Source organism: Pistacia vera, unplaced genomic scaffold (genome assembly GCF_008641045.1).
Source record: "Pistacia vera cultivar Batoury unplaced genomic scaffold, PisVer_v2 Contig1040, whole genome shotgun sequence".
Classification (NCBI taxonomy): Eukaryota; Viridiplantae; Streptophyta; class Magnoliopsida; order Sapindales; family Anacardiaceae; genus Pistacia; species Pistacia vera.
Genome location: NW_022195072.1, coordinates 215935 through 234386, shown reverse-complemented (window position 1 = coordinate 234386; position 18452 = coordinate 215935). Strand labels below are relative to the sequence as shown.

The following is an 18452-nucleotide window of genomic DNA, read 5'->3' as shown; positions in this document are numbered from 1 at the left end:
TTTATGTAACTAATAATGATACTCTATCTGTATACAAATGTATACATTCAAACTAGAAAAAGTTTTAAAAAGACTTTGCCATGGTTTTTTATTGCCAAAAATGATTTAATTAAAATGTATACATATATGTCAGTTCTAGATTATTATTATTATTTTTTTTTTTTGACTCATTTGAAACCCTGACATGCTACCTATTTAATTAAAAACATTTAATTATTTATTAGAATGTACACAAAATACAAGCACTTTTTTATGCACTATATGATAGAGTGTGTCAACCTAACGGCTAAAGCGGCATGTATTGGATAATTCTTCAAATATGAGGCGAACATAATTTTTCATGCTTTGAGATGTGATTGACTTAAGCTGGAGCCTCATCCTAATATATCATTAATGTCATAGGTGTTTTTAATACTTTCAAAATAAAATAGATGAATTAAATATTAATTGATCTCAAAGGGTGGTGAAAAATACATTATATGATAGAATCTGTCAAAATGGGAGGTATTGGATAATTATTCAAATGTTGGGGTGTGAGTGACTTAAGTGGAATCTCAGCTGGAGGGGTAATACTGCAATATAATAAAAATTGTGGAACATAATCTAGAATAATAAAAAGACCTTACAAGATGATATAACTAGGGTGTTCAAAAGAACTAATCGAAATCGGAACTGGTAGGTACCCAGGGTTTGGTTCCGGTTCCTATCCGGAACTGGCTGTCAATGGGTAGGTTCCAATTCCAAATACCAATCCTACCCTTCAATTATCTCCAATTTATTTTATTGACATATACACCTCAAATTATATATATTATTTGTAATGATTTTGTTTTTTTTTTTACCATCCAAAGATTCTCAATCTATATTTCTATTCCTTGTTATTTAATTAGGTTATATGTAACATATGCTTAGGGGTGAGCACAGGTAGCGAGTAGAACCAAAACAGAAACCAGAACCTACCCAGAACCGACACTGTGAGGGTAGGTTCTAGTTCCATTTTATTGAACCGACACTATGCGGTTCCAATTCCGGTTCTTATAGGTTCTAGAATCGGAATCGGAACCTGAGAAAAGAACTTGAAGCGGATACCTGGCTTGAAACTGGCTTGGAACCTGTTTGTGTTTTGGTTTTGAATTGTGGTGAATTGATTGAATTCAAGTGTTGCCTAGAGATTAGAGGATTTATGAGTCACATTGGACACAAATGAATGAGTAATTAAAAGTTGAAAACTATTAAATGTAGGTTTTCTTAATTTCTCAGGAGTGTATTTGTAAACTTTTAAGGTATTTTTGTCATTTTAAACTAATAGGGGGTAATTGATTTTTTATAGGGTACCCAGGTAAGGAACCAGAACCTGCATTTCAGGTTCCGATTCCTTGAATTTAAGAACCAAAATTGACCTGTTTCGATTCCGGTTCCTTTTTTTAGAAACCTGCACTATGCGGTTTTGATTCCAGTTCCCTCAAAAAATGCAAAGTATCTGAAACTGTTCACCCCTACATATGCTCATTATCAATCATTTTTTATTCGGAAGGGATACAGCCACCGAAGGTTATACATCGAATTCATGTACCGAATGACGTGGCAAAATCTTGACCGTCGATTAATATTAAGTTAAAATTAATCAACGATCATGATTTTGCCACGTCATTTGGTGCACTACTTCGGTGACTGTAGCATTACTCTTTTTCATTTTACGTTTCGAACATTATTATGTAATTTTAATTTTGTTGAGATGTATTTTATGTGATCATAGGGTTCTATTTGATTTAAAATATATTTAGCTGAAAATATTTTGATTTTATTGTTTTTAAAGTAATATTAATATAATTGAGAGGTTTCTTCGTCAAATCCTAATCCCCAAGTAATTATTAAAGTCTAATAATTTTGAAAAATGTTAGGGTTCCGTTTGGTTCACTTTTTTACATTTTTTAGAAAAGTTTTTGGAAAAAAGTTAAAAAAAAAATTGAATTTGGTGGGTATTACGATGTAGGATTTGAAAATAAATAAAAATACCCCCTATATTTGTTTATTTCTAAACACCCCCTATGTTTGTTTATTTACTAAAAACCCGTATAATAAAACATTAAAAGTTAACAAAAACACCCCTAACCCACCCGCCAACATATGAACAGTCGGCCACCACCGCCGAAGGGTGGCCGGAGTCGTCATATCGGTGCATGACAAGCTGGATCTTGCTTGTCTTGCGTCAATATGGCCTTTTTTGGCCAGATCTACGGTGGATCTGGCTGGTAAAGGCCAGATCTACGGCCAGATATCTGGCCGTATTTGCTCGTCAACGACGGCCAAAGATACGGCCGTCGTTGATGGTCAACAACAACCATGTGTTGGCTGTCGTTGACGACTGACTACAGCCAAAGATCTGGTCATCAACGACCAGATCTTTGGCCTTAGATCTGGCCGAAAAAGGCTAGATCGGCGCACTAACGGCCAGATTCAGCCGGTAGTGCGCCATTATACCAAATTTTGGCCATTTTCCGACGGTGGTGGCCGGAATCTGGTAAATATGGTTGCTGGGGTTTTTTTGCAATTTCTAAAAAAATATTTAGGGGTATTTAATTATTTTAACAAATTTAAGGGGTTTAAAAAAAGTTGAATAATATTGTGAGTTTTTACAATTTTACTGTTTAACTTTATTGGGAATACTAATAGTAGTATTCCCAAATGTGAGCCAAACGAAGCCTAGAAGATGGACGGTCAAATCGAGTCATCTAATCATATCTACAACCATCAAAACACTATACAGAAACCGCAACCACATAATTAGCAACTTTGGAATAAGATTTTGTTTTAATTTTCCTAATTAAAATTAGAAAAATAATAACAATAATTAGTTAAGAAGGGAGAAAAAAAAGGGGCGTTTTTAGATTACTGGGAATGTTGGATTACTAGAAAGATGGATTACCTTAGAAGATTACTGAGAATCTTTAAGAAAATGTGTTTGGTTAGCTGGTGGGTATGTTATATCAATAATGCTATGGACACTGACATTTTTACACCGAAATGTTGTATCGGCCTACGTGTTTCGTGATTCACACAAGTAAATCAGACACGTTTCACGTTATTAAATTTTTTTCCAATGAACGGTCATTCATCAAATATGGACGGACGTTCATCAAATATGGACGGCCGTTCATCAAATATGGACAGCCGTTCACTTACATGGACTCCTATCCATATTATCTGGACGGGGGTCCATTTACTACGGATAGACGTCCCCATTTAAAGGATGCCCGTCCATAATGTAAATATAAAAAAATAAAAAAATTTGACGTCCATCCCTAACTTGTGGACGGGCGTCCCTAACGTGTGGACTTAAAAAAATAAAATTTTAAATAAAATAAAGGGGCAGCCGTTCACCATTTCTGGACGGCTGTCCCTTAATCAAAATTGGAAGTTATCTTCTCCTTGAGTCCACTAATCACGTCTTCGCCTCATCAATCTCTTTCTCCAACTCAGTAATCTTGGCCTCCATTTCCTTGGATTTGCTCTCTGATTCCTTCAAACTTCCCTCCATTGACTTCTTCTCAACTATCCACTTATCCAATTCAGACTCCATAACATTAACTTTCTTCTTAAACCCACTAATTTCCCTCTCTTTGTCATCAATTTTTTCTCTCATTTCCTCTTCAACTCTCACGCTTTTACTCTTCTCTTCCAATTCCCTCCCTTCCAAAGTCCCAACTTTTCTTTCCAACTCCCTCACTTTCTTCTCACTATCAACTTTCTCACTCTTCAACCTATCAATTTCTTTCTCTATTCCCTCCAATTTCACTCCCTTCTCTCCCAGACTCTTCTTCAACTCTACCACCTCAGCACTCGCCTCATCCCCTAGATGCGGTAAAAAATCTGTAATTTTTCTTTTATCAATTTCTTTCTCAAAAATGCTGTTAGAAACGACCTTGCTTCCCTAGATGCTGTCAAAAATCTTTAGGAATTCTGACTCTCTTTGTTGTATCAAACTGATGGCACACGAGGGACGACCGTCCATTCCTTGTGGACTCGCGTCCAATTTTTTTTTTTAATTTTTTAAAAGCATTGTTCCCGTCCATTATATGTGGACGCCCATCCATTTTTTGGGACGACCGTCCCCAAGTTATGGACGGCCGCTCCTTAATTTTGTTTATATTTTTTTATTTCATTTTACTGATGGACGGGCGTCCTTTAAATGGGGACGCATGTCCGTAGTAAATGGACTCCTGTCCATATAATATGGACGGGGTCCCATGTAAGCAAACGGTCGTCCATATTTGATGAACGGCCGTTCACTGGAAAAAAAATTTAATAACGTGAAACGTGTCTGATTTGCTAGTATCAATCACGGGACACGTAGACCGGTACAAGATTTCGGTGTAAAAATGTCGGTGTCCGTAGCATTATTGATGTTATATTAATATGTTTGGTTATGGGAATAAATTGATGGGTATATTATTTAAATTACTAAATTATCCCCATTTTAAATATTAATATAATATTATTTTTATTATTAATTTTTAAATAATTTTTTTAACCCCCAATATTTCAGATTTAGCTAAAACACCCCCGTTTATATAAAACATTAATTTATGATGAAATCATCCCCACCCCCTACCGCCGCCTGCCACCACCGCAAACCACCGCCGGAAGTTTTCGAAAGTCCCCGTGAGTACCTCACTGTGACCAAGAGGCACCGATATGGCCGTTTCTGGCCATATTGATGGCCGAAAACAGTCATATCAGGCCAGATCTAGCCATTAACGGTCATGGACCTGGTTGTTAATGGCCAGATCTTGCCCAGATCTGGCCGTTAACGGCCAGTTAAATCGATCTGGCTGGAAATGGCCAGAATAGTTCTGGCCATGCAGAATAGTTCTGGCCTTTTTCAGCCAGATCTGGCCTGATATGGCTGTTTTCAGCCATCAATATGGCCGAAAACCGGCCATAGCGAAGCCTCCCACAAAATCTCGTTCTTTTTTAGGGACTCCGGCAATTTTTCAGCGGCGGTCTGTGGTGGTTGGCCCGCTGTCAGCGGTGGTGGCCGGGTGGCAGTGGTGGTGGTGGCTGGGATCCAGTGGTGGTCTGTAAATTATTATAAATATAAGGGCATTATTGTCGAAAATTTTAATTAAACAAGGGTAAAATTGAAATAGGATATTAATGTAAATTTGTTTTAAAGTAGGGGTATTATTGTCCAAAATTTTTATTAATAAGGGATAAAGTTGTAACAAAAAAAGATAACTCTGGTAATCTCAGAATACCTAAGAAAATGGAGGTAATTAGATTACCTCCGATACTACCATTACCGGTATCTTATATTACTTGACAACCAAACATGGTAATCAACTAATATAAGATGACATAACCCCAGTAATCTCACATAACCCCTAACCAAATGCTCCCCTAATAGCATTGATACATGTGAAATGCCAGCTGAGCAGATCCATCCATTGCTACTTCCTGCTTAAAACGTAAGCTACATTTTCCACTCCACTTTTTATTCCTTCCACTACCCTTCACCTCTCCCACCAAATAGCTACTACATATTTTCGTTAACGACTTTGTTCGGGTTGTCTTTTTTCGAAAACCTTTGTTTGAAGTTGGGAGATTAATTAAAATAAGCGTAAATTAGTCTGAAAACTCTTGTAACAAATATATATAAACTTCGCTATCAATTATCACTAATTAATCACATAATCCAAAAACGGAAACTATTTGGTGAATGTCTAATAATAATTTATGATTTTCCTCAAATGAAAATATAATTTTATGGGTCGGGTATGTCATTGCAGCCGATAACTTTTAATAAATGTATTGAGGCTATTATCCCTAGAGGCCCCCAAAAGTATAAAAAGATTCCTCACACTTCAAAACCTGTACCAAACCTTCCCTCCAGGGCATTTGTGAACAGAAATTATTAATAGACTAGACAACTGCCCTTGAATATACACACTACTTAATTCATAGCAACAAAGTGATTGCAATCGTCACAAGAGGGAAATGACAAGATATTAAAGAAGAAAAAGGGTAAGAGGACAAAGAAACCAGCATAAAACAGAGAAGAGGGAAATATTCAGTTGTTTGAAATGGATAGTGGTAATGAATAAAAGTGTGAAAATACTATCTAAGTGCTTTACAGAGATATACAAATAATAGTTTTTTATGCGACAACAAGCTAATAGCATAATATTCTCACGCATTTAATCTATATCCACCTTTTCTTGCTCATCACAAAATTTGGAACACAATAGACCAAGGGCAAACACCACAGAGCAAAGAGAAATTTTGACAGGACTATTACCATGTTTAAGATAAAACGTGTAACTGATTACCCCTGAAATCGACTGAAGGGCGGCACAAGCGAACCCAAAAATATCCTTGAATGTACCAAAACACTTGTGACTTGGGGGTGGATGATAAAACCAATATATTTTGCCCCTTATTCTCCAAGTAACCTTTTGTTGTCGACACTTATAAACAATCTCAATCACACAAATAATTGTTGCAGCCAAAGACATCGTCATACCGATTAGCGCATAATGAGATTGGTGTGGGGAGGAAAGCTGCTCAAACAGGGCTGTTAAAATCTCGCAGACGAAGTTGCTGATAACAAAGATCCATTTCAAAGTAACCTACAAAAAAAATGCTTAGTTAATTACAACTTAAACATAAATAGTTCGAAGGAATAACGACGAATTTCTTAGTTCCATTATTGCTTTCACTTTTACCCTTCTATAATAGTCATTTGTTCTCTGATACGCCTCATTAAATCCATTGTTGTTATTGTCTAGTTCAGCTATGCAGCTGTAGTACTCAGTTCCAGTGGTAGAACCAATTGATGACTCCGCGTCTTCCTCCCCCGTATTACTATTCTGCATTCCATAAGCATAGTAATGAAGATATTGCAAGATAAGTATACAAATAATTTCTGTTAAATATAGTTCAGAACATTACTTATAATGTCTAGAACAATTACCATGCATCAACCTGAATTAAGAAACTAGGCCCTATTTGTTTCACACTTTCAAATCATTTTTTTGTTATTCAATTTGGATTGAATAACATAATATGTGTTTGTTTAGTTATTAGGCCAATTCATTTAGAAAATTAATACAACTCAAATAGGATTCAAACACGATATTTTGTCTAAAGATGAAAAGTGGGTAGGACTTGTTTTCTATTATTATATTCTATTCAACTCAAAACAATTACCTTCCACTCCTTCCAATCTGAAAATTAATCTATCCAAGACCACCACCACCTGCCAGCAACCATTGTCGACCACAACTACCGACACCAGAACGACACACTACCAGCCAGATCGATTTGGCTGATTGTGCGCCGATTTGGTCGTTGATACACCAGATTCTGGTCGTAGATCTGACTATTTTCGATCAGATACATCATGAATCTAGTCGAAAAATGTCAGATCGGTACACGACCAGCCAGTCGCTTGTCATTCTAGCGATTGTAGGTTGTCATCCGATGGTGGTGGCCGGTAGTGACTTGAGTGAGAAGGTTATTTTTGTTAATTTATAAACTTTTATTATGAGGGGTGTTTAGTAAATTAACAAATGTAGGAGCTTAAAAATAATTTAAATATTTTCGGAAAATATTTTCAAAAAATGTACCAAACAATGTTCAGTATTTTATCCAACTCAGATATAATTTTTAAATATTATACCAAACATATTATTAAAATCCTATCTTATTTGATTTAATCAAACTCAACTCAACTTAAAATAGTTTTCATATCATATTTTTCAATTAAACTAACAAACAAGCCGTAGAATATAACACATCATTAGGCTTGTATGCTAATCTTTTGAATTTAATTTTGAGCTTTTGATTTGTGTCATCTTTGATGTGATTGCATTCAGTTGGAGGCAGAAGAGACATAGCGGTAGCATCAAAAGTATCCTGAAATAGGTAAACAAATTTAAAATAATGCATCATTAGGCTTGTATGCTAAAGGAATTTATATGGTAAAAGCCACTGCCAGATAATTAAGGTTTAAACAGACACAAGAAAAATAAACAGAGTTAAATCATTATCCAGGTAAATTGAAAATTACGGTAAATTAAAGTTTTCAGAAGAAAATAGGATACTAACTTCATCTTCTACAATATCGAACAGGTTGGAACGTTTTTCTTTCCTAGTTTCTCTGGTGAAATATGATCCTCGACCATAACCGGCTAATTCAATAGGCATATTTCTTGACAAAGGAAACTTCTTCAAGATTGCACGGCGATCGCCTGCAACAAAAGGGCATACAGCATTCAAAATTGTAAAGAGAATAGTGGACCAGAATTGTCCAAAACATCTACACATTTGACTAAAAAAAGAACTATTTCATTTCCATTAAAGAGGCTTTAAGCATAGCGTTTGTAGACTTTTTAATCTCTTACTCTATTTTATAAGTACTGTTAAGCACACATCGGGTATAGCTCACCGTCAAAAACCAGCTTGTAAAAGGGGAGGACGCTCAAATGCTTATCAACCCAATTACAAGGCTAAGCGATGCGTCACTCAATTGGATCGTTACGAATATAAAGAAAACTCTCAAACCTTGGGGGTGGGATTTTGATCATATGACCTCTGATAAACCAGTGAAACTGTTAATACCCATATGCAGGCACATAGCCACACTCACATATGTGGGTTCAATTGAACCCACTCAAATTTTGAAAAAAAAAAAAAAAAATCCTTTATAGAATTTATTTGACCCCTCAAAAACTTGTATTAATTAACACTTTTTTATCATTGGTCTCTTCTTAATTTCTTCTCTTTTTCTCTCATATTTTCTTTTTCTTTTGGTTGGATTACTTAAAAAATGCTACTCCTTTGAATTACAAAGTAAGATGTTGCTCAATTTTTTTTCAACTTAAAATTCTTTTATTTTAATTTTGTTAATTGATAAAAAATCATGAGTTATGAGTTTTTATTGAGTTTAATAAATGGGTTTGGAATTGGAAGATTAAATTCTTAGATTTTGATATGAGTTTTGATTTAATCTTATTTATATTGAGGTATGGGTTAATTAGTTGTTGTTTTAAATTGAGTTTGATAAATTTTGATTAATTATTGAGTTAATTTTGAATGATTTAAAGAATTGATAAAATCTTAAGTTATAGAGATTTGGTTTAATTTTGATATATTAATTAATTGCTTGATATTTATAGTTGGATTTGATGAATTTTTATGAGTTTATGAGTTAAATTTTATTGGGTTAGTAGAAATTGTTAGAAAAATCTAAGTTATAAGATTTTGGGTTTACAGTTGATCATTTTGACCCTACTGACTAAAAATCTTGACTACGTCTCTGCCCATATGCAATTCTTTCTGACTCTCTCATTTACAAATTACATGCAAAGAACCGAACATTGACCTTATTTATAAATAATCTAAATATTTTAATTTATTTTAATTTTGGGCATGATTATTGGATTGGGTAATTTATGTCCACATTCCCATTCTTAAGGAAGTGGGTTGCAACTTGCCCTTTTCATGGGTGTTGGGTTGAGGTCTTGGGCTTTACCATTATTCCTAGTTGGTTGGATCTGGGCCCTTTTTATTTTCAGTCCAACAATGGTAATTATCAAACGAATACTACAAAAGTATAATCGTTTTACATGACAATCAAAAAACATCCCTACTTATCATCATAATTTCTATAATTGTTTTAGAAAATAAAATTTTCATATTTTGTTTTTACAAATTCTTAAACAGTTAAAATTAATAACTTGTAAACACACAGAAATTTTTGTTTCTAAGCGTTTTCCTTTTCAATCAAGTAAATTAATTTAAATTCTTTTTTTGTTTTTTTGTTTTTTTTTTTTTTTAAGGGGGGCTTTGGCAGGGCCAGTTAACTCTCAACTCTGACGTTAACGATTAGAATACTCCTAGACCACCAGTGTATCTCTATTAGCAACGAGGTGACTCGATTTCAGAACTCTTGAATATATACTCAATATCATTATCCAACCACTCGCACACCTAAAGGTGGAACTAATTTAAATTCACTTCTCACACATAAAGTATCTTATTATTAAAATTCATGAATTCTTTAATGATAGGAGAGATGAGATGTTTTTGAAATTACAAAGCCTATATTAATTTAGGGAGAACGACTTATACTACTCAGGTGCCGTAAGATAAATTGGTACCTAAAAAGTTTTGAAACGACAAATAGGTACCTTCCGTCATGTTCTGTTAATGATTTCTGTTTATTTAGTGAAAAGACTAAAATGCCCTAAAAGTTTGAATTTTAGTTTTTTATAAATTTAAAAATTTCTAAAAACCCCATAGGTTTACAAATTTAACTTAATAACCAATATATAAATTTTTTGTAAAATAACAAAAACACCCCTGCTGCCACAGTGCCAGATTCCGGCCACCACCGCGGAATCTGGCCGGAAAGTTGCATTACGACACAGACCCGTCGGATCTGTGTCGTAACGCGTCGATCTGGCTTTTTCCGGCCAGATCCGTGGCTGAACTGGTCGGAAAAGGCCAGATCTACGGCTAAATCTGGCCGTCGACGCCGCAAAACTCCATCTGCGGCATCGACGACTAAATCTGGCCTTTTTCGGCCAGATCTAGCCGGAAAAGGCAAGATCGGCACGTTACGACACAGATCTGATGGGTCTGTGTCGTAACGTAACTTTCCGGCCAGAATCTGGCACTGGGGGTGGTGGGGGTATTTTGTTATTTTACAAAAATTTATATATTGGAGTATTTAGTTAAATTTGTAAACCTAGGGGTTTTTAGAAATTTTTAAATTTATAAAAAACTAAAATTCAAACTTTAAAGGGCATTTTAGTCTTTTTACTAAATAAACAGAAATCACTAACCGAATATGACGGAAGGTATCTATTTGTCGTTTTAAAACTTTTTGGGTATCAACTTATCGTTATGGCAAATCTTGGGTATGCACAGTGTTCGGCCTTAATTTTAGGCAAACTTGGGACATAAAGAAGTTTACAAAGAACAAGATGTATAACTTTCTCTCATTGACCTCACAAGGACAAGCTAAGTTAATTATTTAATATTTCATGGATAATTAAACTAAACAATACAAATAATAATATTTTAAAGAGTTTTTAACATAAAATACTCTTTTAATTACCTTAAAATAACTTCAACTAAACAACACATTACATTAAAAACAAAATAAACTTACGAACCTTCTCTCGGTCGGCGGCCCATTCAAGATCTTCGGAGAGTACCCATCCATAATCCGACTTCTCGGGCGATAAACGTAGATTGTGGTGGGAGATGACCCGTGCTGAGACTCTCCGAAGCAAACCAACCCGAATCCCCGAGAGCTTAAAGTCGCTGTTGGGGCAAGTCTGCGAACTGGGACCATTCTGGCCGCAATTCCAGCACCCTCGGGAACTAGGGTGGGACTGGATTTTGGTTTGGATTTCGAAATAAAAAGAACCAAGCATGTTTTAAGCTAGGTCTGCATATATATATGATCGTGTTTTTCTTACCAAAGTTTCTGGAAGTATGTATTATATTTCTTTTTCTTTTCTTGATACAGTAGTTTCCTGGAATTTCTTGGACGAGCTAGGCCGTAAGATATACTATATTTCTTTTCTTTTCTTGATACAGTAGTTCTTGGAATTTCTTGGACGACACTTGGCCGTCATGACCCCCATTGTTAAGGACACCCTGTTATATTTTAAAATCTCTTTTCAAACCCCAATTAATACCAAATTACCTTTAGACTTAATATGTTTTTTCTTTACCTCTATTTTCTTAATTTTTTGAAATTTAGAATTAGATCATCTCCTATTTTATTTCATCTATGATTGTGAAGAATCATTGACAATTATAAAATGGTAAATATTTATATATTCAATTTTTTTTTTCTTTTATGTTTCGTAAACTCAAGATTTTAATACTGAATAATATTTTATATTTTTTATACTCTTCCATCAACCAACAACTACGTTAAGTACAAAATTGGTATGAAAAATCATATTTGGATTTAACGAAAAGTTTAAATTCAATGGAGGGGTGAAAAGTAACCGTTGATTTTTTAAGCAATTTAAAGGGAGAACTATGAGTTTTAAATGTTATTTAAAAAAAAAAAAAAAAAGGTATTTGTTTGAACCTCACGTGCTCTTCAATTTTTGACCCTTTGGATCTATAATTATGAATTATTAAATCACTAAATTCATGTTCACGGTGCTATGGATCATTGTAGATGGTAAAATTTGCAGTTAATTCGAAAAGGATAGATTTTGTAAGAAGTGAGTCACTAACAATCTGTAAACCTACACAAGAGGGAAAGGACATGAAGGCTTGGGTGACACAATGTGGTGTCTGTCGTAGGCACTCCGACGCTCAAATTAGCAAGATTAAAGGTATTTAGTGAAGGCTGAGAGCGGGAAGGGTTTACCATAACAATGCAGCTAGGGCTAGACTAACACAAAGTGGCTGAAGCACAGCTTTGCGGTGGCTAAAGGTGGTAAAGTAGTCGGAACTAAACTTTACGAAGGGAAAACCGTTATTCTTGGGAGCAAGAATTTAGGAACTAAAGCATGGGTGATTTCAGAATGATAAATGAGAGGCTTTTGCCCATGTTTATATAGTGAACCAAGGAGGCTGGGTCTAGTGGACTCTAAGTCTATTTGGTAGTTAGAAATGAAGCCTTCAGAATTTCCTGTATTAGATTAGGGTTACCACTTCAAATAAGATTTGGATCTTGATTGACGTGAAAGTAAATGAGATTCTAATTCCTATTTTGGGAGAGCTAGTGGGCTGGAACCCGATTTAGCTTAACTTGTAGGATAGTCCAACTCATAGAGTAATCAATTCACAAGGTGGATTTAAGCGTAAACCCAATCGAAATTCGGCTAAGGCGCTAGGTCATAATATGTTATACTACACCACCCACATACGGCATAATACATTAATGTCATTTGATTGATTTCCTTGTAATACTTAACTTGTGTGAACTTTCTCATGCAGATTAAATAGGAAACACAATATGTTGTGTAACTTTGTGAAGAAGATGATGAGGTTCCTACGAAAGCCTCCAAGAAGTATGCATTCTGCCCTTTGCATTTCTTAACTTCTTTCAATACAAGACCTATTTTGCCATCTTCCGTTCCAATGACAACAAGAGAAGACGGAAGCCTAAAGTTATCGATCAAGATTGTTCGATAGTTGAACAAGCTCTTGCGCAGCTCTTTGTTTGGTGGTCACCCATAAATGGTCGTTCTATCCAACAACAATCAATTCCAAATATATGCGCCTTCTGGTTCAAGAAGCAACGTTTTAAAAGAAGTTCCAGTTCCAGTCAACTGTCCAATAACTAGGGGTGTTCAAAAGCGGTTAACCATTTTTTTGAACCGAATCGGTTTTTCGGTTTAGAAAAATTCCCGAACCGAAACCGAACAGAAAAACCGGTTTTTGGTTAACCGAAATACTGGTTAACCGCTTAAAAAAAAAGCAGTTAACCGATTTTCCCTTTTTTATAAAAATTATTTTTTTTATTTTTCCTAAATAAATGTAAATATAAATAATACATATCCAAATAAAAATTAAACATTCATATATATCCATTTACCACTACTAACAATACATTAAAAATATATTATTTTATTAATATATAATTATTATTTTATTGTTATTTAAATAATATATATATATATATATAATATATTATATATATATATATATATAATATATATATATATATTTATATATTAACCGGTTCAAAAAACTAGTTTCGGTTAACCTCTTTTTATTTTTTCTCGAACAGAATTCGGTTTTTTTAATTTTTCAAACCGGTTTTTCGGTTTGTTCGGTTCGGTTTTTGCATTTTTTTTAACACCCCTACCAATAACTATCCTTTTCTAACCCCTAAAATAGCTTTTAGCTAAGTTTGATTTCACTGGGACATAATTTTTTCTTGAAGTTGTTACTAGTTTCTCATTGTAAGACATAATTAATATAGCAGAAAACTTGAATCACAATTGACATGCCTTTGTATTTTCCAAAAAGGTAAGGGGAATGATAAGTCAAAGAAAGAGTCCCCTTCCACAGTTGCTCTGATATATATATTTGCCTCTTTGAGACTTGACCAGTTACTTATTTTCATTAGGAACTGAAGATGGAGTCATTGGAAACCAACCATTTCATCCTTGTTCATGAAGGTGGCTTTGGTGCCTAGTGTTGGTACAAGACAATGACACTTTTAGAAGAAACTGGATTTAAAGTGGATGTGATTGACTTAGCAGGTTCTGGAGCAAACTCATGTGATATAAACACCATTACAAGTATAGAACAATACGTCAAACCTCTTATTGAGTTCTGCAACAAGCTAGGAAACAAAGAAAAGGTTCGTTCTATCTTTCTATGTTGTAAAGATAAAAACTTTAACTTATGTTTAACAACAACATACACCATCTAGCTATTCCTAGAGTCTGTTTTTAGCCACATAATCTATAATACTAATTAATGACTGAAATGCAGGTGATTTTGGTGGGACATGATTTTAGAGGTGCTTGTATCTCATTTGTGATGGAGTTGTTTCCAACTAAAATTGCAAAAGCTATTTTCATTTCTGCAGCCATGTTGAGTAATGGCCAAAGTGCTCTTGATATGTTCTCCTAAAAGGTTACCCATCTAATCTATTGCTCTTCAAATCAACGGAATAAGAGGACTCCACATTTTACTTGTTAAATTAGCACCTTTTATTACACTTCCAATTTAAAGAAATGGATCTTATTTCTGGACTGTCAGACAATGTAATATACTATATAGTTAGTAATTCTTTGAGAAAATATATGATAAAATCCAGTAAATAACTTTTATAAACATCTATACATAATGTAAAATCCAAAAATTCTAATTTTAATTCATATAAATATATACACAAAATACAAATATACTTTAGTAAGCACAAAGTAATCTTGAACAGTGCTGCCAAACTCCTCCACTTCTTGACGTCCCACCCGGTTGTAAATCATCTAGTTCCTGCAAAATAATAAAATAACAGAGTGAGCACTAATTGCTTAGTAAGTAAACCAAACTGTACTACTGTTCTTCCTCCGTTACTCATGTTTTGATTTTTCTTTTCTCACTTTATTCTTTGATAATATTCTGCATTCTTTTCTGATATTCTGATTTGCTACTTATAAACATGCAAAGACAATGAATAAAATTGTACATCGTCGAGCACATAAGAAATACTGAATCACGTAAGTAGCATAATACATATGAAGAATAATAAACTTTCCTGAGAAAAGAACTTTCTTTTCTTTTCTGTTTTCTGTTTTCTATCTCTTATGTTGTATCTCTTTCTTTTCTTTCTTCTATTCTGGTTTGCCAATCAAACTAGATTGATGCATGGATTTAAAACCTTGGCCATGTGAGTAGGTACAATCCTCATCTACATGCACTGCTGACAGACTATACAAGTACTATATCTCTCTGTTGTGGTCGCTCGCTCGTGGCAACGTGCATGTAGGTATGCTCTGCTGGGTACAATCTGTATACACATACACTACTGACAGACTGTACAAATATTGTATCTCTCTGCTAATGCTGCTCGCTCGTGGCAACATGTATGTGAGCATCTCTGTCACTCACGGGTTCCCCATCGCAAAAACCTTATAACATAGTATGCTGTAGAAAGAGAATAGAAAGAGATACTATGCACATTTCAACATAAATTTCCAAGCTATGGAAATTCTACACTTGCATTCTTTAGTAAATGAGAAAATATACATACTTGCATGTTAACTTAAAAGAAAATTATTAGTCATTTTCTTTTCTTTCTTTCTCATTCCTTGCTAACATATTCTTTCATATTCCTTGCTAACATATTCTTTCATATTCTCATTTACTAAATCAAGGCTATGCATATATATCATGTGCAAAATATATGCATGATCAAGCCCATTCTTTAATATGCTTTTCAAATTCACATATACAAACTTGCAAATTCATTATGGCATAATGGTATGTCATGACTTATTCTACGATTCTCTACTATCACAATTACCATATCAAAATAATGCTTTAACTTGCAACTTCTTCTCTAATACTTTCATGTGCTATTCAAAAAGTAGTAAAGGTTCAAGTAGCTAGAACCAAGCACTAAGGGTCATTTCTCTCATGGAACAACATGACCAAGTGATATATTAAATTTTGGCATAACAATATGCACTCTTAAATATTAACATTTACACTTGGTTAAGCCCAAACATGATCTTTCTACTTTAGTTCTTGTCTTTCTCTAACCCTTTCTTCATTAGGGTTTAGCCAACTCATGCATGCATTTTCTCTTTAGATTTTCATCAAACACTTCATATGCACATGCAACTACCATGTTGGCTACTCTTCCACAACTCTCTAATTCCACCAAATTGTGAGCCAAAAACTCACTAACTTTAGTATCAAACCTGGCCAAGTTCAACAATCTCTACACTTCCAAAATTTCATCACTAATTCTTCCATAATTCCAACAATTCAACACATAGCATACAACACTTCTCATGGCTGGAAATTATGCATCATTAAACATAAAAAATAGCCAATAATTCTCTCATACCATCATATACAAACATTCAAAAATTCATTCAACAAAAGTCTTGCTCAAATCAAGGCTAAAATTAGGGTTTACTTACCTTGAATAAGTGAGATCACTTCCTTTTGCTAAAAACTATCTTCCTCTTGGGCCTAGATCATATAAAAACGATAAGAATTTAAAACTTTAAAGTTTAATCACACTCATTTTGCTAGAATCTTACCTTAGGATGCTTTAGGATTGAAAATCTCCAAAAATCCAAGCCAAATCCTATGATTTCCCTTTGAAATTGAGTGAAGAAAATTGAGAGAAAATGGGGTAAAGGTGGCGTGAACAAGGGCTAAAGGTATGTTAGGGTTTCTTCAAATGAAGTCTTATATCAAATAATATAAGCATGTATTCTCATTTTGCACGTGCATTTTCTATGAAATTTCATCTATGTCCTTTAGTCAATTACCAAAATACCCTCATTTTTATTATCTTCTTCACATTATTTTGCTTCCTTTCACTTCCCACTTTTTCATCTAATTATGAGTGAAAAGACCATTTTAACCCTAATGAAGTTTTAAGGAATTTCCTTCACACTTGTCTAAGGTAACTTCAAAGAAATCCAACTAAGGGTATTAGGGCATAAATAAAATTGCATACCTTGATCTGGGTGTTACAGACAGGTTCAAATATTCTGATGCAACAAGCTAAACTATTTGTGTGTGCCAATGGGAAGGATAAACCTCCAACTTCTATTGATCTTGACAAAACATTGTTGAGAGACTACTTGTTCAATCAAAGTTCAGCTAAGGTACGTTTCCAGTAGTTCAAAGTAGGCCAAAGTTTGGTTCAGTATTCTATTAATTATTTTGGTCAGATTTTTAAAATACGCGTTTGACACATTATTCAGGGAATCAAATTTTGAAAATTTGAATCCTGACTAATATGATTTCGGCGGCATTGTAGTTTTTTTTTTTTTTTTTTCCTTCTTTCTTCTTTTCTCTCCTTCAGTTTATCTACGGCCTCCACCTTCATATAACACGACTTCCACCTTCTTCTTCAAAGATCAGAACCAACGACCGCCACCTTCTTCCAAATTTCTTCTTCAAAAATTACAACAGAAACCACCACCTCTTCCATGTTACAACCACCATAACACCCTCTTCTACCTGCATTCAAAAGCACCACCCAAAAACACGTTATTCTGTGGCTTAAGACTCAAGAAACACCACCATCTTTCGGTTTTCTTCGACAAACCGAGGCTAGCAGGTATGGCCACGGTCACCCTCTCTCCCCCACAAAGAATTCTATCAATAAATCCTTTATAAAAAAATATACCAAACAATTTTTCTACAATTTATTAAACTCTAATATACTATTCTAAATACTTTACCAAACATCAATCATATTCTCGTAATAATAACCCAACTAAATACTCTACCAAACACATTTTTTTCAAATCTTATTCTCAAAATAATAACCCAACTCAACTTCACAATAATATTTCAAAAATACTACTCAAAATAACTAAACAAACGCACTTGGTATGTTAATTTCTAGGATGTTGCATTAGCATCAGTATCAGTGAGAGCAGTCCCATTTGCACTAGTTGTAGAGAACCTGTCTCTTACTGATAGCAACTATGGCTTCATCTGGCGGTTTTATGTAAAAACACTGGAGGATTTTGCGATTCCAGTGTGTTTATAGGATACAATGATAAACTCAAATCCTCCAGAAAAGGTTTTCCAGCTTAAAGGCTCTGATCATGCACCATTTTTCTCAAGGCCATAGGCACTTCACAGGATATTACTAAAGATATCAAATATTCCTCTCCCCTGAAGCCAGGGTTTAGAGGTCCAAGCTACATATACCTAATTGTTAATCCAGGATTGCTAGCTACAATCGCGGGTAGTCTTAA

The 18452-nt window shown here is 34.4% G+C and overlaps 2 protein-coding genes and 1 pseudogene across 2 annotated transcripts; 1 reads left to right on the top strand and 2 right to left on the bottom strand.

Annotated features, from left to right (window-relative positions):
- Positions 1–3442: 3442 nt before the first annotated feature.
- Positions 3443–5300, bottom strand: LOC116126568 (peroxisomal and mitochondrial division factor 2-like). Its single transcript, XM_031412247.1, has 2 exons — positions 5286–5300; positions 3443–3931 (listed from the first exon to the last, which is right to left on the bottom strand). Exons 1-2 carry the CDS (start codon positions 5298–5300, stop codon positions 3443–3445), a joined length of 504 nt encoding a protein of 167 aa, XP_031268107.1.
- Positions 5301–6082: 782 nt separating this feature from the next.
- On the bottom strand, positions 6083–11205 carry LOC116126559. The gene is made up of 5 exons (XM_031412235.1): positions 11184–11205; positions 8110–8252; positions 7842–7917; positions 6726–6871; positions 6083–6629 (listed from the first exon to the last, which is right to left on the bottom strand). The coding sequence occupies exons 1-5, from the start codon at positions 11203–11205 to the stop codon at positions 6198–6200; spliced, it is 819 nt and encodes a 272-aa protein (XP_031268095.1). The 3' UTR covers positions 6083–6197.
- Positions 11206–11274: 69 nt separating this feature from the next.
- Positions 11275–18373, top strand: LOC116126549 (annotated as a pseudogene).
- Positions 18374–18452: the final 79 nt, after the last annotated feature.